This window comes from Siphateles boraxobius, unplaced genomic scaffold (assembly GCF_051911475.1).
Source record: "Siphateles boraxobius isolate OS27281-9 unplaced genomic scaffold, OSU_SipBor_1 61, whole genome shotgun sequence".
Lineage (NCBI taxonomy): Eukaryota > Metazoa > Chordata > Actinopteri > Cypriniformes > Leuciscidae > Siphateles > Siphateles boraxobius.
The window spans coordinates 3,839,794-3,864,153 of NW_027509188.1; the positions used below are offsets into that span (position 1 = coordinate 3,839,794).

At 40.4% G+C, this 24,360-nt stretch overlaps 2 protein-coding genes and 1 long non-coding RNA gene across 4 annotated transcripts; 1 reads left to right on the top strand and 2 right to left on the bottom strand.

The window, feature by feature from the left end:
• Positions 1–15,092: 15,092 nt before the first annotated feature.
• Positions 15,093–16,702, bottom strand: LOC143718595 (uncharacterized). Its single transcript, XM_077209611.1, has 4 exons — positions 16,562–16,702; positions 16,148–16,358; positions 15,838–15,921; positions 15,093–15,690 (listed from the first exon to the last, which is right to left on the bottom strand). Exons 2-4 carry the CDS (start codon positions 16,293–16,295, stop codon positions 15,164–15,166), a joined length of 759 nt encoding a protein of 252 aa, XP_077065726.1. The 5' UTR covers positions 16,296–16,358; positions 16,562–16,702; the 3' UTR covers positions 15,093–15,163.
• A 17-nt stretch (positions 16,703–16,719) lies between these two features.
• Positions 16,720–18,882, bottom strand: LOC143718596 (uncharacterized). 2 transcript variants are annotated; one of them, XR_013196453.1, is made up of 5 exons: positions 18,856–18,882; positions 18,246–18,452; positions 18,039–18,161; positions 17,243–17,855; positions 16,720–16,907 (listed from the first exon to the last, which is right to left on the bottom strand). It is a non-coding gene; the product is annotated as an uncharacterized LOC143718596 (long non-coding RNA). The 2 variants fall into 2 exon arrangements; XR_013196452.1 differs by having other exon boundaries at positions 17,243–17,940.
• Positions 18,883–22,833: 3,951 nt separating this feature from the next.
• On the top strand, positions 22,834–23,640 carry LOC143718506 (uncharacterized). The gene is made up of 2 exons (XM_077209549.1): positions 22,834–23,259; positions 23,360–23,640. Exons 1-2 carry the CDS (start codon positions 22,968–22,970, stop codon positions 23,605–23,607), a joined length of 540 nt encoding a protein of 179 aa, XP_077065664.1. The 5' UTR covers positions 22,834–22,967; the 3' UTR covers positions 23,608–23,640.
• The last annotated feature ends 720 nt before the right edge of the window (positions 23,641–24,360 follow it).

A 24,360-nucleotide genomic window follows, 5' to 3' on the forward strand; every position in this document is an offset into this window, starting at 1 on the left:
ACACTCTCACGGACAGCAAACATAAGAAGAGGCAACCCCTCGTCCCAGTCTTTCCCTGACTCAGCACAATATTTACCCAGCATAGACTTCAAGGTTTGGTGGAACCTTTCGAGAGCACCTTGAGACTCTGGATGATAAGCACTAGATGTAATGTGCTTAATTTTCAGTTGGGACAGTACCTGTTTAAATAATCGTGACATAAAATTGGTTCCCTGATCCGTTTGGATCACCTGTGGAAAGCCGAAGGTAGAAAAAAACGTGATTAGGGCTTTCACCACAGCCTTCGCTTTTAATGAACGCAACGGTACTGCCTCCGGATAGCGAGTTGTCGCACACATAAGCGTAAGCAGGTAGACATGTCCAGATCTTGTTCGCGGTAACGGTCCAACACAATCCAAGATTACTCGTGAAAAAGGTTCTCCAATGACAGGGATAGGTTTAAGTGGAGCAGGATGTATAATCTGGTTAGGTTTTCCTACGACCTGACACACATGGCACGAGCGACAGTACTGCGCCACATCAGACTTAATGCCAGGCCAGAAAAAATAACGCAAAATGCGATTATAGGTTTTTCTAATACCCAGGTGTCCTGCTACATCATCATGAGCCACGCTCAGAACCTGTTTTCGAAAACACTTAGGCACAACCAGTTGAAAAACCGTATCCCAACCTAACCCATCAGAGCCGGTCGGAGTCCACTTTCTCTTTAATACCTCATTATCCCAAAAGTAACCTATTGATGTATTCTCAATCTCATTTAATTTGAACGCTACCTTCCTGCAACGCGACAGAGTAGTGTCTTTTCTCTGTTCAGCAGAAATCGCGTCTTTATCTATGGATAACAGATCAGCCGGTTCTAGTTCAGCACCACTAGTCACGGACAGCGACTCAGGATCAGACAGCTCAGGTTGAACCTTGCAAACTTCGCTTTGAACTTGCTCCTCAGCTGCCAAAAAGGTATTCGAAATATCAATCGACTCGCCAAACTTACGCGCTTGAGCCCGCGTCACTACACACGCAGCAAACACTGAAGGAAACTCTGATGCCAACTCACCGGAAGCAACAGAGTCAAACACGGGATTTTCAACGACCTCGGGAAATGGAAGTACTTTCCCTCCAGCGAGATCGTTACCTACAATTAAAGCCACGCCACTCACAGGTAACTTATGCCTCACTGCCAACTTTACACAACCTGTTACTAAACCGGATTGAATGTACACATGATGTAGCGGTACTTTCAACACCCCCAACTCAATCCCTTGAATAAGAACATCAGACCCACAATAACTCTTCTCCGAAAATGGCAACACACTAGCCAATACAAACGACTGATTGGCCCCTGTATCCCGCAACATAGTCACAGGAACCAAATCACGTTCGGATTCGCCGAGGGAAATCATCCCCTGACACACAAAAGGATCATACGCGGCATCAATATTCGAACGTTGACTGCAAATTTTCTTAACGAAACCAACACTTTTGGCTGTTTTCCCTTTATTTTTACTTTTCAACAAAGGACAATTCGCAACCAAATGCCCAAGTCCGTGACAGTAAAAACATTCACGGGCTTCAACGGGTATTGCTGGCTTAGTTGAACCCATTTTCGGAAGTTTAGCATTTTTATCCAAAGACGGAGAATAGAATTCACGACGCACAGCAAATGCATTCTTGTGAGTCAAGGTAAACTCATCTGCACAGACAGCAGCCTCAGCAAGAGTACCAACTCTCTTTTCGTTCAAATAAACGACAACTCGGTCTGGCAACGAATCTTTAAAATCTTCAATCAACATTAACTCACGGAGATTCTCAAAATCAACGACCTTGCTGGAGTGACACCATCTATCAAAAAGCACAGTCTTCTCCCGCGCATATTCTACATAAGTTTGAGAGGCAGTTTTAACATGTGCACGAAACTTCTGCCTATACGCCTCTGGCACTAATTCGTACGCCCTTAGTACCGCACTTTTCAGTTTATCGTAGTCCAAACTGTCACCCACAGACAAGGTGGAGCAAACCTCCTGGGCTTTCCCAGTTAACTTACACTGTATCAAAAGAGACCAAACTTCTCTCGGCCAGCGCAACGCAGCAGCTATACGCTCAAATGCGCCAAAATAGGAATCTACCTCATTATCCCTAAATGCAGGCACCAAGGTTAGATGACGACTAACATCGAAATCAGCAAGCTGATCAGACGCCACAGGCGAAGGCACAGAGGGCAAGTGATAATCAACACTAGTGGAGGGTGCGTCAAATTTAGTCCTAACTGAACTGAAACGACGATCATCAGTCTGCGTTTCCAGTTCACACTGCCTAAAACGTAACAATTGAGTAGTGTGCTCTTGACGTTTTATTTCGAGATCTAATTGCTTTAATTGAATAGCCAGTTTTAAATCCCCCGAATTTACACCACTAAGTGAGCGCAAAACGGGATCGGAACTCGCAACATCAACGCTATCTTCATCACCTAACTCAACGTTAGAACTAGACTGCAAAATACCCTGCTTAATTAACGCAGCTTGAATTACGTTTCGCAGTTGCTTCTTTTTAGCAGTTCTTAAAATCGCAATATCATAGCAATCAGCAATTAAGACTAAATCAACTTTCCGACAGGACTCCAAAACTTCACACGAGGGAGCCTGTTTAAACGCCTCAAGACTAAATTCCATTTATCAACCTACCACTACCCCAACACGCATGAACAAACTGCCAATCAAAAATATAAAATGTGTACTCACCAGCAAGGTTGCAAACTTCTCAATTTGGATCGGGCAAATTTCCAAATCAAAAATAGAATTGGACGGACGAGCCCCCAATTATTACGCCCCGACTCTAGGGGAATATAAATCACTAAAGAGGCGTAATAAATAACTATTGGGTTGTGGTATGGAACCCCAGCAACGAATCACTCCGGTCGATAATCAAAAAAAAACTCATGCACAAAATTAAATCAAAAGTAAGAAATTTATTAAAGAATAACAAGTGAAATAAAGAGCAAATCTTCAGGGTGTCCAAAAGGCCAAAATAACAAACAAAACGAATATAAAAAGTAAAAGGGGAAATTAATAACTTACTCAAATAACAAAAGAAAATACATTTATCTTACCTAACTCCCTGCCCAAAAACAGAGATCAAACAATTTACAAAATAAACAAGGCAGGACACCCCTACGCTCCACACTGTTAAGATGGTTTAGACATTAGGAGAACGGTCCAGAGATTATCACAAAATGCACGTTCACTTGAACTAATCAAAGTTTCTAATACACAATTTGATCATCGGGCCGGAGGAGGGATTCCGGAGCTCTCAACCCACGTGCGACCGAACCAAGAATGAGCTCCCAGACGAGTGCCAGCAGCGTCCTTATAAAGACCACGCCCTGACTGGACAACCAATGGCGTTCGTTCACTTCAATCATTGGGCAACCTATTAAAAATCAGGAAAAAAAAAAAAAAAAAAAAAAAGAGAGAGAGAAAAAAGGAACAGAGCAATAAAGAAAATAATTAGCTACACAGACACAGGTCGTAACATGCGGTCATTGTCTTCTCAGGTGTGAACACGCCTCACACATATTGCCTTTCCAAACAAAAAGTGTCTTACAAAATTTAAATCAATGTATTGTTTTGTGTGAATGATTAGGCAGGATGATTTTCAGATCATTTTGAAGCAAAAACTCTAGGCGAGAACATCCATTAGTAAAAAGTCTTGTGGACACATATTCAGTATGTGTTTTGTGGCCTTATTTCAGACACTTTAAGTTTTAGTTTTTTCAATAACCATGCATAAACAATATTCTCTCAAAAATACAAACATGTACATACATGTTGCTCACATATTACGGTAGCCCCGTTTGTGCTATATAGAGTGAATTTACACCTTTGCCATTAACATGTTTATAAATAACTGAAAAAAAGCACAAATGTCAGAGCATGTCAGAACACCTGCAGGACCCCAAAAACACCTTGGACCCCACAGGGTTAATGACTTTTCGTGGATTTGGGTTCCGAAGATGAACGAAGGTCTTACGGGGTTGGAACAACATGAGGGTGAGTAAATACTGACATAATTTTCATTTTTGGGTGAATTATCCCTTTAACTGTTTTATTTATTTATTTATTTATTTTTAAAGAAGAAGCATTACTCTTGCCTCAGAGAAAACAACACAGGAATAGCGACAATTGTGTATATAAATTACTACCTATGGGTATTGAATTACAAGCTGTGGGCAGTTTTTCTACATCCTATTGTGAACGTCGTTTTACACTTGTATACTGCACAGCGGGTCATCTTAAAAGTGCTGTCGGAGCAACCAATCTCTGTATAACGGCCGCTGGAGCCTCTGCTGGCAGGGAATCATAAGATGGCCGCTCGAACACTTCCGGTGGCTTCACTCCCTGATGTCAGTTTAGAACGTCATGAGATATCCAGTCATTATATAGATCAGTGTTAACAGCTAACTCTTGTCTCCCTCACTTTTTTTATTGAAAAATAATAAAACGACCATTCAAATCTGTTGAGTGGATCTCCAGGACGGGGTCTGCAACAGATTTGATTTGTTTTTTATTATTTTTTTAATTCAATATACTCATTATTAACATTCTTGTAAAGTCATGGATATATATTTATTTTAAGTATTTTGTGTACTTTTCTCTTACCCTCTAGATGGCAACACAGAGCCCATACACTCGTCCAGCACCAATCCGCTGCAAATGTGTTGTAAACAGAACAACTTGCAGAGCAGTCACATTTTCAGCTGATGGCCAAAAAATTTAAATAGCATCACTTAAGGCCAGATCAAGCAGCGCATTAAGCGCTGGGAAAAATGTTTGGGGAAAACATTTTTCTGTGTTCAAATAACGAGACACCCGATTTTGACGGAGTAACTTATTATCTCAAAAATGTAACAATTGGCAACAAATATGGGCGACAAAATTTATATTTTGGCTGGTCATCCACTAAATTCAGGGCAGCACCACTGGCAATCACAGAGGATGTAGAAAAGGCTGCCAAAGAGGCCCTGTGTCCTCCGTCACTACAAGTCACAGGAGAGGAGGATAACATCTTTTCCCGGAAGACTATCTAAGTCTTCAAGGGCAGGTGGAAAAAGTGAGTTATTTAAATGCCATTACTGAATATCTAGAAATAAGTTCTTCTGCATTCCTCTGGTTCTTACATGAAGATGAAAATAAAGAATCAGGTTTATTTACTCACACTCATGAAGTTGCAAGCCTAAAAGCATATGACATATTAATATATTTCTAAAAGTATCACACCAAAGTTGGAAATTCCAGTAACGTGACAACATTAATCAAGATAACTGAGAATCTTTACAAAAAGGTTAAATTTTTCCATTGGCTAGAAACAATATTAAATTAGTAAGAAAATAAATAAATAAATAATACAGCTGAACCATAAAAACATTACTCACATAACTATCTAGACCACTCAACCACGGTCCCAAAGCTGAATGAGGGTCATTTGACCCTCTTTTTTTAATTTGAGCGCTGAGGAAGCCCGATCCCCGTCCTGGATCTGTCCATTAGATGTGGCCAGAAGCTCCTGGACGTTTCTTTATGGAGAGATGAAGGCTTGTGTGAGCTCTACCTTGGAGATGAGCTGGAGTTCACACACCTCAAGGTGTTCGTCTGGGACAGTGGAAATGGGAAACTTAATTCATCGACCTACACCACTGTAAAGGTACACAAATATAATGCAAAACACATTATTAACTACTTCTGTAGAACTGGGGATGCACAATATTGGATTTTTGCCAATATCCAACATTTTTCAACAAATTTTGGCCAGTAGTCAATGCTGGTATACATCTATCTTTTTTTAATTTTAATTTTAATTAACAACGTGTTATGTCTGCAACAGACCAATAAGTCAAATCAGACTTGTGACTTTATGACATCAATTACTGCATAATTAATTCTTATACAGACGTAACTTAATGTTACTTGTAGTCTAACAAGAACAGCGCCCTTAAATAAAGCACTAGGACCCAGGGGAAGGTCTTGCTGTATCACACACAACCTTCTGTACTCGCATTGTCAAGTTCAACGCAGAAATCCATTAAAGTGAATCTAATCACAGTCAAACGTTCACTTCAAGAATGACCACACTGCTGACATGATCTTATGGCTAACATGAAAGTTATTGCAAGCACATAATCAGCATAATTGTCAATACTGGGCTGATGACTACATTTTAAGCCTTTACCGATGACACACCGATAATATTGTCCATCCCTATCCATAACTCATGAAACAAACCCCCACCCCATTAGAAATATTAAAAACTGTGCATAGTGTAAGTCTAACATGAAGTTAAAAGCACCCAATAAAAATTAACCTATTCTTAGAATTGTAGCATTAACCATTCTCATTGCTGGGTACATGGTTGCTATAATTTTGTTATAGCAATATGTAATTTTTCTAGTAGGGCAGTGGTTCCCAAACTTTTAACAGGCATGTACCCCCTGAGACATTATAGATCTTCCGGAGTACCCCCAACACTACCAATTGTTAACAGCAAGTTTTTTATTTATTTATTAATATTTATTTTTATCAATTTTGTCGAGAATAGTTAATAGAATCATAAACATATGATACAAATCTCATCAAAAGTCAACATATGATACAAATGTGCTAAATGTAATGATTTTAAACAGATATGCACCCAATCTCACACACAATAGGCCTACAACACATATCCAACATCTCATTAAAGCTCTCCATCCACATCACCAGTTTAATCAATGTGAGGGATGTGCCTGGATGTTCTTACATAATGCAGCGATGTTAGGCCGCATTGGGGACAGTTTCAGTCTTAGATCATTTTCCACAAACAGTCTGTACCTATACTTGGTCTTAAGGCAGACCAAAGCTGAGAATCCAGTTTCGCATAAATACGTTGGCATCATAAATAAATGGCATCAACATAAAAAATCATCAACATAAATAAATAGCATCAACGTCTTAATCGCTCGGTTTGCCAGGTCCGGACTTGAAATATAAATTCTCAGAAAATGCATTTAATACTGAAACGTCTGTTTATATATCCGCACTCCCTTAATAAAGCTCCAGACATTAGAGCCTACACATGCGTTTTATATTTAATATGAGGGAAATACACGAGACATGACACAAAAAATCTTTAACTTTTAGGTGGCAAAATATGTTGTAGTGATTCTATGAACTACACTGCGCACCGGATGAGGGTCGGCCTCCACAGAACATAAAATATTATTTTTATTTAATTTTTCGAGTTTGCATTTATGAGGGAAAAAACAATGTTACGGACGTGACAGTTCTCCGTTACGGACATGACCACTCTGAAAGCGACTTCAGAAAGCACAAAGCCTTTCTTTAAAGTAAATTTCGTTTTTTATTAATTGTATCTTAATTTTAATTAATGTTTCATCAACCAATTGCCTGGATTTAATAAATAAGAAGTAAATACATAGTAGAAAATAGATCATCATGACACGGCGTCGCCGGCGCGTGAACTGGACTCTCGTCTCATAAATGAACCGAAACTCAGCGTATAATGTACTTCACAGACTTGAGAAATATATAGAAAGCTTGATGTCTACTTTTAAACAGAACATTTAAAAACGAAAAACAGACTGCTCTCTGCTTATGTAATCCGTATGAAATCTGCATTTTCTACTTTTGCCGGTTCTTTGTGGCAGCTTTAAGATACTTCATTGGGAGCGCCACCCTTGTTACATGAACGCTTGTTACACCACTGCATCAGCACCGAAAACATGATTTATTTTTCTTAAATCTAAAATAAAAAATCATGATACGAACCGAATTGTAGGTTTGTCTTTGAAGGTACAAGTCCGAGACGAGTCCGAGAAAGCAGAAATCGCTCTCGAGACCGGACTCGAGTAGCCTACTACATCACTAGTCAAGCGCAAACCAGTACAGAAGTAATCAATACATTATCGGGGAGGGTCATGCCTTTTTTCACAATCATTTTGGAGGGTCATAGAAAAAATTATTGCTGGCGAAGGGAGGGTCAAGTCTTTTTTGACAACAGATCTCAAAACTCATCCGGTAGCCCCTTAAATAAAAGATGAACAGTCCCTTAGATCTTTTTTCGCGTACCCCAGTTTGACAACCGTGGTAGTAGGGTGTAATATCACTGAGGTATATAATTTAATTCATACATTAATTGTGCTTTTAAGGAGATCTAAACCTGAATGTAAATTGTATTTTTGTTAAAATCCTGACTGCTAAGAGGAAGGAAGGGGACTTTGGAGGTGCAGGTGGTTGGGGTCTCTGATGAGGATGGCAGCCCCACCCCCAATTTCCACCAACTCCGGAACGGCGGCGGAGTCAATAGGTTTCCATTAAAGTCAATGTGTGTATTTTCACTGACTGCGGAACGGCTGCGTTCCGACTCCGTCCCAGCTCCGGTCACTCATAAGTAAAATTTAAACCACACCAATTTTGTTTTATACTTTTTCCTTTTCCAAAAAGAACAATAGTTAACTTTATTTACACAGCCTACTACTTTCCCAATACATTCAAAAAGGAACCCAAAATAAACATTTAGCATTTTATAAGTTGATTATATAATTAAAATATTGTACTTCACAATAATGTCCACAAAAAAGGGAGATCAGCAGGTCAGCACAGAGTTGTTTCTCCTCTACTCCTCTGGATGGAAACAAACTGTTGGTTTTGTAGTTCTGTTTATAGAAACTACATCCTGTTATATCGCGCGATCATACTAAATTTGCGAGATATCGTGTGTCCTCGTGACTTCAGCTGTCAGTCATGGCCGCAGTCGTTCCGCAACAAATCCGGATCTGGTAGGTATTGAAGGACGGCGAAGCACGGAGCGCGCAGTCTCAAGCGCGTGTCATGTTTCTATGGCAACCAGAGCTTCCGCCAAACCGCACTTTACATTTTCTCCCATTTTTATAATAATATAAATGAACCGTCTTGTTTAATCTTAAAGTTTTGGTGGTCAGATTCAGACTCGATGCAGAGCAGAGAGCACAGATATGATAGCAAATAAATAACGTCAGCGGCCATGGCACTGAACGAGCAATCGTTATTATAGTTCAAAAGGGCAAACAGTTAAAGTTATTATGCGAGTTAACTCGAGTCAGAATGTACATGTTTAAAGTCGCATTTGTCATCCATCACCGTGACATCAAGTGGACTTTTAAAGCTGAAATAATGAGTGGATTAAGCTTGGAATAACGAGACAAATAACATGGATATCTTGTCGGTGGATTGTAATGCATCACAGTCAGTCAGGTAACGTTAACGTTACAAGGAAGTGAGACGACGGCTACTAAAATTAGGTAAGACAAAAAGGTTTATTTTTCGCAACTTGTGTGAAATAATATGTGAAAATCGGGTCCAGTCGGGTTTGTGTCTTCCCGCCGGGTTCGGGTCCAGTTTTCAAATAATAGACGGGTCCAGGTCGGGTCCGGGCAGTACATTTATGGCATTTCTCGGATCTGCACGGGTCCGGGTCCAACTTTTGAAATAATAGACGGTTCCGGGTCGGTTCGGTGTAGCACATTATGGGTCTCTTCCGTTTCGGGCATGAATTTTTGGACCCGTGAAGACCTCTACTGCTGAGTGCAGTAAAATATTTTTTATTGTGATTGGAACTTTAATTAAAATGACTATCACAGAAACTGTCCGATCCCACGCAGCATTTATTCCATTGTACGAAATAGTGGGTTCGCGGACAGTGGAATTTTGCGACGAAACTTGGGGCTACGGACTCTGGGTGGACTGCTGAGTGCAGTAAAATAATTTTTATCACGACAGGAACTTTAATTAAAATGTCGATCAAAGAAACTGCCTGAATCCCAATTCAATAGATTGCAGGTGGGATTGTGTCCAATTGCAGCATATTAAATGAACGGCGGAAAACATTTAAAAAATAGTAAAATAGTTTTTATCACGACAGGAACTTTAATTAGAATGTCTATCAAAGAAACTGCCTGAATCCCAATTCAATAGATTGCAGGTGGGATTGTGTCCAATTGCAGCATATTGAATGAACGGCGGAAAACATTTAAAAATTATTGGTGGTTTATTGGACAAATAGTGGGTTCGTGGGACAGGGGCGTGGCCTGGGAGTGGGGGTCAACGGGACGTTTGCACAATATAGTGGGTTATTGGACAAATAGTGGGTTCGTGGGACGGGGGCGTGGCCTTGGAGTGGTCAACGGGACGTTTGACCAATATAGTGGGTTATTGGACAAATAGTGGGTATATGGGACGGGGGCGGGGTCTGGGACTGGGACCCGACCCCCTCAGGGGCCAACAGGAGCCCTCCAAAGTCTGAGGCCTCCAGATGCACTTCAGTCTTCGTCCTCAGTGAGGCGCCACGCACCCCCCGTCCCACTAACCCACTATTTGTCTGATTGACCACTAGATTGGCCGAATGTCCCGTTGACACCCCCCCCAACCTTATTGATGTTCAACATGCATTTCATCCCTCTGAAAAATTGCATGCATGCTCAGCTCATCTGCTCATCGGTTCTCAGTATGTCGAACGTGTCTGAAAGAAACCGTTCTTAGTTCTGTACTGTGATGTGATTGGAGAACCGCTGTATCAGTGGTATATGCTCAGTATCAGCTGTTCATCCTCATCACTTCTCTCAGCACTTGTCACATGTCTGAGTTCAGCCAACTGTTGGATTTACTGGAGTAAATTTACTCCGGGATTGTGTCAATAAGGTCACGATTGTCTCCTTTAAATTATGCCACTTGCCTTTTTTATTTCTCCTGTTCGGGGATCTTTTTTATAATCGTGCATTAATGATATTTGAAAAGCGAGCGGATATGGCTTCACTGTTATGATTGTCTACCTCTTTATTGGTTGCACAGATGTGTAACGCATCAGTGGGACACTCTTCAGGAGAGGATCTCATGACTGTGACGTTAATAAAACAGAAGATGCAAATGCGATGAATAAAGTGGTTTATTGCAGAAATGTCAGGATGATGAGTGAAGATGCAAGTTCAGTCTCGGAGGTAGCGCAGGGAGCAGATGGGCAACCCAATACTCCGTATAGAATGATGACATGTGAATGGAATCCTCCGGAAGATGGTAGGCAGACAGAACACAGAACATCCAAGACAGGAACCAGAAGCACAAGACGAAGACCAAGACTGCACGTGGATACATCCAACAACAATCTGACAAACACAAGATGAAAGACCATGAGCTTAAATAGAAGCTCCGCCCACAAACATACAGGCACACACAAACACAGCGCGAGAACGAGTCAGTGAATTCATGAACCTTGACAATGACAGTTTCTAACATGCTCTCGTCTGCATCATTCAGCTTCTCTTGCTTCTTTTTTTAAATTATAATAATTATTTTTATTTTACCCACAGATGTCTCAACAAATTAGCCCCTATAGCCGTCCTCACCCTTGAGATGCGTTTGTGTGGCGAAACGTAAAATACACAGCATTTGTGCAAGGTGGCGGTGCAGTGAAAATTACGGCCTTCAAAACCACAACTAGTGCGCTCAGCACTGGAAATACAATTTATTTGGCTCCCAAAAGCAAAGAAGAGGCAGCATTTGAGGAGGATATTTCTTATGTAATAAATAAAAAAATACATTATAATTTAAGTTTTGGCTTGAGTGTATTTTCATTGGATCGTCATCGGCCATATTTAAATGCTCCAATTCCTCTGGCGGAGGAGGCAAGGGCGAATGGACGAGTGGCGAGGACAGTGACATGTTCACAAAAGGTTAACATGTAACCCTCAGTGGATATGTGGAGAAGGTGAGTAAAAATGTCATACTTTAGAATGAAATAAGAGTTGTGTTCTTTATTTAATTAGGTGTTCAAGCACCAAGTGCTGAAAACCTATTGTAATTGCTATTTGAAAAAAAAAAAAAAACCTAAAACGCATCGTGCAGCCCAAACCGTAAGGCCTAGAGACTTGAAACTCAGCCAGATGGTAGGCCACACTTTTGGGGAGAACCTATTAGAGTATGACCCCGATTGGCCCATAGGTGGCGCTACAGCAACCAAAAGTACTAAATTGCTCATAACTCCTAGGCCGTTGGTCTCCTAGCCTCAAGCTTTTTACACCACTGTGATCCTTGGTTTAAGACGGACAATATGTATATCTCCGATTTCGATTTAAGCAAAAAAAAAAAAGTTATGTCGGATTTTGTCCAAAACCTACTTTTGCGAACTAGTCCCTGGTTTTTCGCCCGATCGGAACCAAACCAGTCTAGGCCTCTTCTCTGGACTCTATAGATCAATAATTATCGAAAAAAAGTTGAAATTTTGCATTGGGTGGCTGTAACAGGGTCATTTAGAAAAGGGGCGTGGCAAAATACAGTCAAAAGCCTATAAATCATAAATAAAAAATCAGAACTTCACAAAAATTGATGAGCATATGTGTCATAACATGGTGAAGAAGCATGCAAAGTTTCATGGAGATCGGACCATAGGTGGCGCTATAACTGTCAAAAAGGTCTCATTATTATTAGGTGTTCAATAACGAAGTCCTAAGTTTTTCGCCCGATCGGAACCAGACCAGTCTAGGAAAATTCTCTGGACTCTCTAGATCAATAATTATTGAAAAAAAGTTGAACTTTTGCATTTGGGTAGCTGTAACAGGGTAATTTAGAAAATGGGCGTGTCAAAATACACTCAAAAGTCTATAAATCATAAATAAAAAATCAGAACTTCACAAAAATTGGTGAGCTTATGTGTCATAACATGGTGAAGAAGCATGCAAAGTTTCATGGAGATCAGACCATAGTTGGCGCTATAACTGTTAAAAAGCTTTAAAACCATATATTTCATATGGTAAATTGCCTGTATTGGCTGTAAATGGTTTTTTCCATCTATTATGTCAGTGGTTAAATTAATGCTAAATAAAACTTAATGTCTTTTGATGCTTTTGTGCTTAACGGCCTTAAAGGCCTTAACTGCTTGAACACCGCTAAATGCTGCTTGCAGCTTTAATTTTTATTATTTTTTTATCAAAGGCAACATGTTTAACACATATCTGGTCTTATACTGGTAAATTATTGGTAAATCGAGCAGTGCTCATTCCTGTAAGCTTCACTGTTTTTTCTGTCCTTTGTAAACATTAGATGTGCATCTTTGCCCATTCTCGCCTTCTTTTAAAAAGGACAAAATTCTGTCATCATTTACTCACATTAGAAGTGAAAATCTCTCTCTCACACACTCTTTGTAGTTATAAGTGGTCCGCATGTCACCTGTCAAGGAAGAAGTCCCCATCCTTGACTTTCATCTGAAAACTGGGGAGAAACTTATCGAGGTTTCATTGTGGCGGGATGAAAGCCTCGTGGACCTGAAGATGGGGGATCACATCGAGGCCACACCCCTGAAAGCCAATGTCCGACCCAGCGGGAGGTCCAAGATGAATTCGACCTCTTATTCGACCATTGTTGTCAAGATATAAGAATATAAACATTAATCATAAACCTGTCCCCCATAGACTGTAATTCGACTTACATTAATGAAAAGATTCCTCATTTCACTTTGCAGGGGTCTGAGAGAGAGCATCATTGGACTGTCAGAGGAGACTGACATGTTCATCCTCCTCGATTCAGATTACGCAGAGTACAGACTGCCATCGGACTTATACATGGGGGCCAGTGAAGACCTGCTCGACGAGCTGCCCACGACCGTGATACTTGACCACTTCAATTTTAAAGTGGTCAAGTTCACTAAAAAGTGAATGCAAAAAAATGAAAGGGATAATTTGCCCAAAAATTAAAATTCTGCAAGTATTTACTCATCCTTAAATTGGTACAAACCTATATTTCTTTGTTTTGCTGAACACAAAATAATATATTTCTAGTCTAGTCTGTTTTGATCGTCTTAACCGGTGCGCCCAACAGAAGTGCATTATGTCAGTAAACAGTGTGATAAGTGCGAAAAAGGCGATACCTTCCCCTACACATTCTGGGGACACCTGAGACATATATAGTAAACGAAGTCAATCCAACATAGACTACTAAGATCCAAGTTCACAATTACATAGCCTGTTTAGATCGTGTTGCCCCCACCAATAGAACCCAACACATATCAGTAGAGACCCACAGAGACCACTATAATTCCTATTACAACCAATAAAATTCCCATGAAAACCATTAAATCCAATAGAATTTCTGTAATGGTTTCTGTATCATGTGTGAAAAGCTTTATCTTGTTTAACTGTGGGAAGCAGAACTCTATAACTTGTTAACTGGTGGGACAGATATTTTTGTATATTGAAAAGGGTGTGCTTGTGTAACTGGTTGTAGCCTACTTGTATAATGTAGCAGAGGGCTTTTGAAGTTTCTGTCTTTGATGCATGTGTTTATGTAACAATGTTCATATGTTCTCTATTATTTATATTACATTTCATACACAGAAATGAGAAAACAATGTAAGAGAAAAAAGCCCTTAAAATCAAAAATCACAAGAATGAATGAGAATTTAAAATTAAAAGAAAATTGGGCTGTTTTTTTATTTAAATGTGTTTAAAACAAGGACCAGGATTGAGAACCACTGCATTAAATAATACAAACAATTACACAGAGGGAACTAGGTATGGAAAACAGTGAGACATGTATTGACTATTGTACACTGCAGTGGAGTAACATTGACAACCACCTCTAACAAATAGGCTACAAGTTTTCCCAACCAGCAAATAGGCTTAGAACAGCAGCAAAATTAACAGAACAGTCAACAGAGTTCATTAAGGCCCCCTGTGATGTGTTGGTCCTAACTTGTATCCTGCCTGCTCAACAGAAACTATTTTATTAAACTATTACGTCCAAATTATTACCAAAGTAAAGTCACAGGCATAACATTTTAAATAGGCTGTCACAGATGAATGAAGCCGCAGTCAGCCAATTGTAGAAACAACACCACACGTATGATTCAAATATGACAGATTTTATTTATTGTGAACCTAACATTGCATAAGTGCTAGTAATAGACAATATTAGTGCATGTTAATAATAAATAATAATAAATAAAATACTAGTAATTATTGTGTTATATTATTAGTAATTTGTGTGTGTGTGTGTGTGTGTGTGTGTGTGTGTGTGTGTGTGTGTGTGTGTGTGTGTGTGTGTGTGTGTGTGTGTGTGTGTGTCTGTGTGTGTGTGTGTCAGAGTGAGTATGTTTATTTCTTGCTGTGTTGGCTACCTAGGGACACAGAAGTAGAGACACACTGGGCAAGGAAGTGTGGTGCCAGTCTTCTTGGCAGTGCACCACTCCCCTCTTTTACCTTCCCATAGTTGTGTTCCCTCCGGGCTCTTTTTGGAGGTCTACCAGTGATGAGCGCCCATCTGCCCCCCAGCGGAGTCTTACGACGAGCAACAGCTGTAGGCTGCACGCCTATTTGTGTGCTCATTTGCAGACCCTTTCTTGGCTGCATTCTGATGTTACTACCAAAGGTAGACAATGCTGAAATCAGGCCGCTGTCAGTAAGAATGGACTTGTAGGATGAGACAAAGGATTGTATTGGGGCTTGGAAGGTCTCATCATTTTGAAGCTTTTCCACGAGGTCATTAAACACTGATCTGAGACGACCTTTGAGATGCTCACGTTGAGATGATGCTTCAGTTCCAGAGCCGTCTTGTGGTGTTCCAGCTTGGGTGCCATGGGTGGGAGTGGATGTTCCAGCTTGGGTGCCTATTTCTTGGGTGCCTATTTCTTGGGTGCCTATTTCTTGGGTGCCTATTTCACAGAAACACATGTTAATTTCAGATCCTGGCATGTAATTGGAAAAGGATAAAGACAGAAAATACAGCACACTGTTCTGTTCAATTAGTTGGCCTGCTGAAAAGTACTTACTTGCAATGAGTGGAACTGTTGGGCAGTCTTTCTCCCTCTCAAACTGCAAACCCATAAACCAGCTGTCTGGTACGTCAAGCTTTCCTTTTTGGACAGACAAGATAGGAGGTACAAAGAGCCATGATTATGCGCAGCATCATAAATCAAGTGCACTGGTGTGGTGTTTTACATGCACCGTCACACACAGGAGAAGATTTAAACTGCTGACCCTTCAGGTACTAAACAACCTAGCAACTGAGCTACAGTTGCACCTCTACAAGTAAGCTGCAAAAAACAAGGTAATTACCTTTCAGAACAAGCAATCTAATACCTGTGGCCATCTCATAGAAGGACTTCTTTGCTGTGAAGGATATCACTGGAAGATGGTGGCCTCCTTGCAGCTTGAAGGCCTGCATTACAGAGTGTTGGTGTTTGCAAAGCGCCCCATTGCTGCCAGCTGGGCAGGTGCACATGCCCATCGAAATGTTCACCAGATAAACGCCTCCTTGTTCACTGCGAACAGTGTAGTTTGATTCATCTTCCTAGAATATAAAAAAAGAGATAGATGTTGAAAATAATATTAGAAAAAGGTATTTTTGTAAATCACAAAATGGTAAGACATTAACGAAAGCTAGAAACAATGGAGGGTATTGAGACACTGAAATAGGATCCCTTCATTGCGTTACAAAACCCCTCACTAATCCTTCTAGGTTCTAAACTCACTGGTAGTAAAATTAGCACACACCTTGACTACTCTGTCAGGACTCACACTGTTGAACTTGAACTTCCGCTTCACAGTCCTTCCGTTTGCTACATCGATGAGTCGCCTGATGTAGTACGCCTCCAGTCTGGTGCAAATGAAGTCGACCAGTTGAGTGACATTGTAAGCATTGTAAGCATGACAACATTTGGCCCTAGCACTCCTCTTCCATAAAAAGCATCCCCTGGTAGTATAGACTGCAGCAACTTGAGTCCCACTGCAATGGTGTTTTGGGACTCAGATGTTGTGACTATCACTCCCAGTGGCAACCCACCTGCAGCCGAATGGGTTAGCAGGAGGAATATTCGGCTTTTAATTCGGTCGCAGTTTCCTGACAGAAATGAACAAATGTTATTTAGCTATACAAGTTTTTAAAGTCAAATTAGTTTTTTTTTAAAAAGAAGGGATTGTGGAGAATAAATAAATAAATAAATAAATAAAACAAAAACTTCAGTCCCACAATGTGTTAGGGTCCCCTGAAAATGAGATCCAAAATGATTTTTCAGACTAGTGAGGTCTGCTGTCAAGAGCATATGATGGGTACATGGAATATGTATATACCTATTTAACTAGTAACACAAGAGAGGTTATCTCAACATGAAACACACAAAAGACATACATGTGTAAAAACATAACCCTGCTACCAGTGTTGCCTTCAGGACAAACCTGATGAATCCATAAAAAGCATTTCTCCACTGTGTCTCTCCAGTCTGTGTATTTTCTTCATGACTGGAGTGCACAAAGCGATGACTGTTTGTCCGTCAGCGGTGGACTCCATCCGTGCACATGTTTTACACTGTTCCTTGTTGTAAACCTGCAGACGTTCCTGGAGGTTTTCAAGCATGGCATCCCCTGATGAAGCTCCATACTCCCTCTTAAAAATGGAGTAGTATAAGCTATAGAGGCAATAAATAACAAATATTTCTAGTGGGGACATGGTATAGCAAAGCCTTATTTAACAGCTCATCAACTGTCAATGTGTTATGGTTTTAGCTGCACGTGTGCACAAAATCGAGACGACTCCATTTCCTACCACTGAGTACCACTGCTATTCACTAGATCTTTGTTTTTGAAAAAGCAAATAAGACACTGACCGGTAGCAGAATTGTACATCAGGACAAATGGACCTATCAGCAGAGGCATACACATATGAATCACCCTGCTCCTCCTGGAGGTCATATTTCAGGGTGTTTAGGGCTGAGGAGGGTTAGTGCCCACTCTGAAAAAGTTTCTCCAACTTCTCCATGGTCTCTCTGGCCACATCCCGATGCTGTAAGACCTCGGAACAGCCAAGGCCGTGGTTGTGGTGATGTTTGATGGTCACATGCAACAATAAACCCTCCTTAATATGAGTATCACTAGATCTATAAAATATGAAAGGGAAACATGAGCATGTAACCTGGATTAAACAATATCTAATGTTAATCTCTCAATTATTGTTCTGTTACGTGTAATAGCCAACCTGGACTTCCTGTTCTGGCTATGCCTGTGCTTTTTCAGCACAAGGTAGAGCACAGCAGGACAGTGTGTGTTTTTTTTTTGAGGAGCCCGTCTGCCTTGTATTGTGCTGGCATTTCATGTCAACCTTTTGAACATAGAAATGCTTAATTGAAGCTCTGACTATTTAAACAATTACAAAAAGAAGAAACTTGCCTATTGTAAATCTTACTCGGTAGCTGTTTCACCGAACCGTATCCTCGATAATAGGATTGGTTTTGTCCACTCTCAAGGTCACTCTTGAGGACTGTTAAAAGTCCTCCAACCAGGCCTCTGCCTCCTCTCTGGTGGCAAGTTGAAGTTTTATACAGGCTGTAAAAGCCATCTCCAATGGTGTGTAGGTGCAAACAAAATGGCAGTGCCCCTCAGGCAGAAGTAGCTGTTTAAATAAATTAAATATAATGTTAGTAAATCAACCATATTATTTCAAAAGGAAAACTTACAATTATCTCTTTACTTGCATTGTAGTAGAAAAAGTACAGGTCACCTATCAACCTATCAACACAACGAACAAAAAAAACCCCTTACTGTAAGCCTAACCTTAACCATTCAATACCTGCGCCAAAATCATTTATTACTGGAGCCGTGCTTCCTGTCCCTTGACTTATACCTAATCCTAACCTCAAGATGATCCGGAATGATGTTTTCCAAGTTCTCCTTTGCACAAATATGACACCAGCGACACTTAACTTTCATGGCTACACACACACACACATAATAATAATTATTACTAGTAATGTTTAACAGTTAATGTTGATGCACTAATATTGTGTATTCCTTACCTTGAAATGGCTAATATGCTGGATTCATGCGAGTAGGATAGGATGGGAGGGGGAAAAAACTGAAAAAATAAATAAAATTGCAAAAAAAAATTTAATCACTAAACTACTGTCATAAAAAGTTATAGTTTTGTATATACCTAACTCCTGAATAAAAATTATAATATGTTTGGACGGATTTAAAAAAGGTTTTGAACAAATTTGATTGGTTTGTCGATAGTGAGCGCAAATAAGCAGGTGATAAGCGGTTTTATTAAGCAAGTCATTGAGTCGTTCATTCAAACGATTCGTTCAAACAGCCGATTCATCAAGAATGAGACACATGTTTGTAAATGGGTCATTGAATCTTTGACTCAATCGATTTGCTTACAACACTGAATCATTCAAAACACGATTGAGTGTTGCTGTGAGATGCGCTATGCTGTGATCTTTGTTTGGATTCATATTTTCGCTGCTAAAATAGACCAAAACAGTCATTATTTCGTCTAAAATGTAAGTGACTTGTTATTAACTTGTTTGTTGAACTGTCATATGTAATCATTGTCACATTTTCAATATAATTTAGTTTATTTGTGTGTGCTGCGCTCATAGACTTTAGAAAACGGCGCTCATTTGTTTGATTTCTCCTCGAGAAGCTGCGCAAGCCTCAAAAGTTTAAGGTCCTTGCACCTGACTGAGTCCGAAACTGTCGTATTCATTTTTTCATATTCGTCATTTGGTGGCTTTCAATTGTCAAAACCCCGGACGGAATGTTGACGAACGGAAGTTTCAGAGGTTTATATATATAAATATATATATATATATATATATATATATATATATATATATATATATATATATATATATATATATATATATATGTGTGTGAAAAAACTAGTTAGAATATAGGCTACAGTTAAAGCTTTCCTTTAGTTTTTGTGAAACGCTCACACGCAGCCACGCACAGACAAACATGTTTAAATACATTTGTTGTTAATAAATAAATAACAATAAATTGTTGTAACAGCAATATAAGTTTTGTTTTTCACTGTAAAAATGTAATGATTTGCCAATGCAAAGAGAGTACCGCCACCTTTTTCCCCCACTTCAAGCACTGATTATAACACAAACAAATCATCCTCCTGGCGACTTTTTTTTTTTTGTCAAAAGCGACAAATCCAGCGACTTTTACTGGTGTTTTTGGAGACTTTTGTGGTGTTTGGAGACTCAAAAGCACGAATCACTCTGCAGTTAGGCCTACTGTGCTCAACGAGCAGCGGGTGCTGCCGTGAACCCCTCTCCCGTCCAAAAGCACTCACAGGCGGTCAGTCTCTCAGTAGCCTCGCGCAGCAGTCCCAGCCTGCAGTCAGAGCAGAGAGGAGACACACACCCCTCCGCGTCCAGGCTGCAAATGAATCGCGCATGGCCGCCACCGTTCCCACCCTGGCTTACAGAGCGGGGTGTGAATGTAAATGTTCACTCACTCTCACACAAAAATAAATCACTGCATTTAAATTGACTAACGATATAGCTCTCCATTCACTCTAGTCTAGTCTCTTGCCAAGTTCGCTTGTGCCAGCTGTCGCTAGTCTGACATGCCATAATTGTAGACATGCCCAAATGATATCAGAGAGCAGCTGATAGAGTTTGTAAAAAAAGAGTCCTTACTACGCGCTGCAGCTGGACGAATCCACTGATATTGCTGGGCAGGCACAGCTCCTTACCTATGTCAGGTATCTGCAGGACAAGGCGATTGAGGAGGATGTCCTGTTTTGCCGGCCTCTTCAGTCGCACACTACAGGAGAAGCAATTTTCAATGTCCTTGATATTTTTATCCGTGAAAATGGTTTGGCTTGGGACCGATGCGTTGGCCTATGCACGGATGGTGCGCAGGCAATGACGGGTGTTACAGCGGTTGTATGAGCTGCGAGAGGAGGTGATGTGGTTTTTGACAGAAATCAAATCAGATCTGGGTTCGAAATCCGTTTGTGTGCACAGCAAACGTGCTATCAATTGATATGCATGAACAGCTTATTGAGCTGAAGAGTGACAGAAGGCTGAAGGAACTCTTTAGCTCCTGCCCTCTTTCGTCATTCTGGGCAGCATTGATGCAGGAATACCCTGAACTCTGTGACGTCGCCTTGAAGATTCTCCTTCCTTTTGCTTCGACATATTTGTGTGAGGCAGGATTCTCAAAAATGACTGCACTCAAAACGAAATACCGCAATCGTGCACAAATCGAGGATGATTTGAGGCTATGTTTATCAAGCATTGAGCCAAGAATTGAGGATATTTGGCAAAGCAGGCTCAGGTCTCACATTAACATTACCTGCAAGCTTTGTACAAAATGCAGATGATGCCTACTATTAGGCCTAGTAATAAAAACAATAATAAAGCATAAATTTATATCAGAGGTCTGGTGCCAATTCCCGATTATAGCAATAGCCTAGTAATGATAATAGGCCTACTGATGATGATAATAATAATAGTAATAACAACAACAATAAAGCATGTAACCTCATATAATTATATAGTAATAGCCTAGTAATGATGATAGGCCTACTACTACTCATAATAATAATAATAATAATGCCTGCAAGTTCACATTATAAGTCTGGTGCTACTGCCAATTATAACAATAGCCTAGTAATGATAATAGGCCTACCTACCGCTACTGATGATAATAATAATAGTAATAATAAAATTAATAGCCTAGGGCTATCTATCTATCTATCTATCTATCTATCTATCTATCTATCTATCTATCTATCTATCTATGTAAGGGGGTGTGGGGTGTGGGGTTTTGGGCGGGGGGCAGTGGGGCCCGAAATGCAATGAACCAGCTTTGGGGGGACCAAGCTTACAAAAGGTTGAGAACCCCTGTACTAAAACATGCTTTAATGGTCAAGAATTGATCGAAAGAACATGTTTCACAATTGTGTTCATGCGACGATCAACCGTATAAGTCCAAAAAAAAAAAAATTGAGATAACCATGTGACTTGAATGTATGTGTGCCACATTGTATACAGAATCACTTTGGGGTGTGTTCGCACGACCAAAACTCTGTATTTTAAATTTTAAAATAGTCTCACGCGGAAAAAACGTTTATGTCCACTAATGAAAAATGGAGACGCCGGGTGCTTTCATGTCCGCTGCGGACATTAAAAGGCAAAACCTCGGCAAAAAAAGGAGAGCGAATATGAATGAATGGAAGTACAGAGCAAGGAAGTCTTTGAGGGATGCTGGGAAACCATATGTGAACCGGAGAGAAGAGCAAAAACAAGGAAAAAGTCCACCGACTTTTCTAATGATACAAAGCTTAATGCTAAATCCTGAAGTATCCCTTTAATGACTGTATGTGAAAAACAAAATCCTATAGTTTAGAGAAATGTTTAGAATTATACATTTATGGTCACAGAAACAATGCAATTGTGCAAAACAGACCAGCATAGTTTATTATATTTACCTTGTTCATGAGTTGTGTTGTTTATTTTTTAGGCCTCATAGCATTCATCCTGCAGTGAGAGAGGGGATAAGAGAGCATATCTTGAGCTTCCCACGCCAACCGAACCACTACTCACGGATGAAGGGAGATGTGGAGAGGGAGTACCTGAGCCCTGATTTAAACCTGCTCCACATGTTCCGCCTGTACAAGGAACACAATCCAACATCCACTGCAAAGTTCTGGCTCTATAGGGACCTCTTCAAGCAGCAGAACCTCAGTTTTGGGCAGCCAAGAAGTGACAATTGTGTAAAATGTGACGCCCTGTTCTCAAAATTAACAGCTGCTACAACAGATGGAGAAAGGTTGAAGATCGCAGCCGAGAGTGAGCTTCACCACCGGAAAGCTGAAAAAGCGTACACCCAGTTGCAGGCTGATACAGAGTGGGCCAAAGCCAATGATGACTGCCATGTCATTTGTATCGACATGCAGGGGGTAGTGTTCACACCAAACCTGACACACTCCAACGTGTACTATCAACGGCAGGTGGCAAGTTCCATCGAGGTGGCAAGCTGTCTTTTGAAGTGGGCAGAAACATCTTTCGCTCCCCTAGTCCAGGCAAAGGAACGGAAGCTCGTCATCTATAGTGACCGATGCTGTGGACAGAACAACAACTGGCGAGTCCTAAACCTCATGGCCCTGCTCGTATCTAGAGGGTACTTAAGTCAGATAGACCAGAAGTTCATGGTGTCTGGTCACTCCTTCCTTCCCTGTGACCGTTCCTTTGCCACGCTGGACAAGAGGCGTAAGGTGTCCACACTCCACACCCCCAGCAATGTCGCCGAGATGATCCGTGGAGCCAGGCAGCAGCATCCATTCAAAGTCATTGAGATGAAATGTCCGGACTTCAGGCAGCTCCCTGATGCAACATTAAAGCGTCCACCTGGCTTGCTAATCACATCCATGATGTGGTTGAAAGTGACAGGTAAAAAACTAAAGAGTTGGTTTTCTGAGATTAACAGTGTTGGGGATATGTGCGTGAAAGAAGAATCTTTATTGAATTTCTTGTTGAATCATGATTTTAGCTGCTGATCCATGGTGTGTCCACACAAAAGGGAGCCACAGCCTCTACGAGGGATGGAAGACCTGGCTGATCACCAAACAGAGGAAGAATCAACCACCTCCAGCTCCCTTGTTCTCCACCACGTATGCTCGTGCTTATGAGGACCCTCTGCCCGTCAAGAAGGAGAAGCACCGGGATCTTATGAAAATGCTAGCCTACATGCCAGCGGAGGCCCAAGCATTTTATGGGACATTAGAATGCGGAGAGTAGCCTGGTATGTGTAGGTCATCTGCAGAGTAAGGTGGGGTATATTGTGTAAAATTAATCATAATTGTAGTTGTAGCTTATCTTGCATGCCTTATCTTATGTTGTATAATAGGAATATATAGTTATTTATTTAGTAAATGAATGAATGGGGTGATTTATGAAATGTATTATAAAATGGTAAACTAGCACATGGAACCATAGCATGGAATGATGATGATGTATGTCTGTATTGTAAATATGTATTGTTTACAGCTATTACTGTTGTTTATTGTTTGTATGTATTGTTGATTGTATTTATTGTTTGTACTGACGTTTGTTTTCTGTACTATAAGTAGGCCTATTTATTGTTCATTGTTCGTACTTTATACCATGGTCTGGGTGAATACTCGATTCTGATTGGCTGCAGGGTGTCCGTTAAAAAGTGATAGAGGACACCTAGTAAAGTAGTTCTGGTGAAACTGCCTGTTTACCATTCGAAATTAATAAATAAATGCGCTGCCTACAACAGCTGTGAGTAACCATAGCAACATGCAGTTAAAGTATCCGTTAACAATTTGCTCTATCAAAACAAACGTCTAACGTTAGTTAGATATTACATAGCCAGCCTACTAATACAACAATGAGCGACTTCGTTATTTCTTTTAACATTTATGGAGAATATGACAACTTTGACGTTAGAAAAAATGTAAATAAAATGGAGAAACGACACAAAGAGATAACACCGGGAGAATTGAATCAAATAGAAGACGAAAAAGA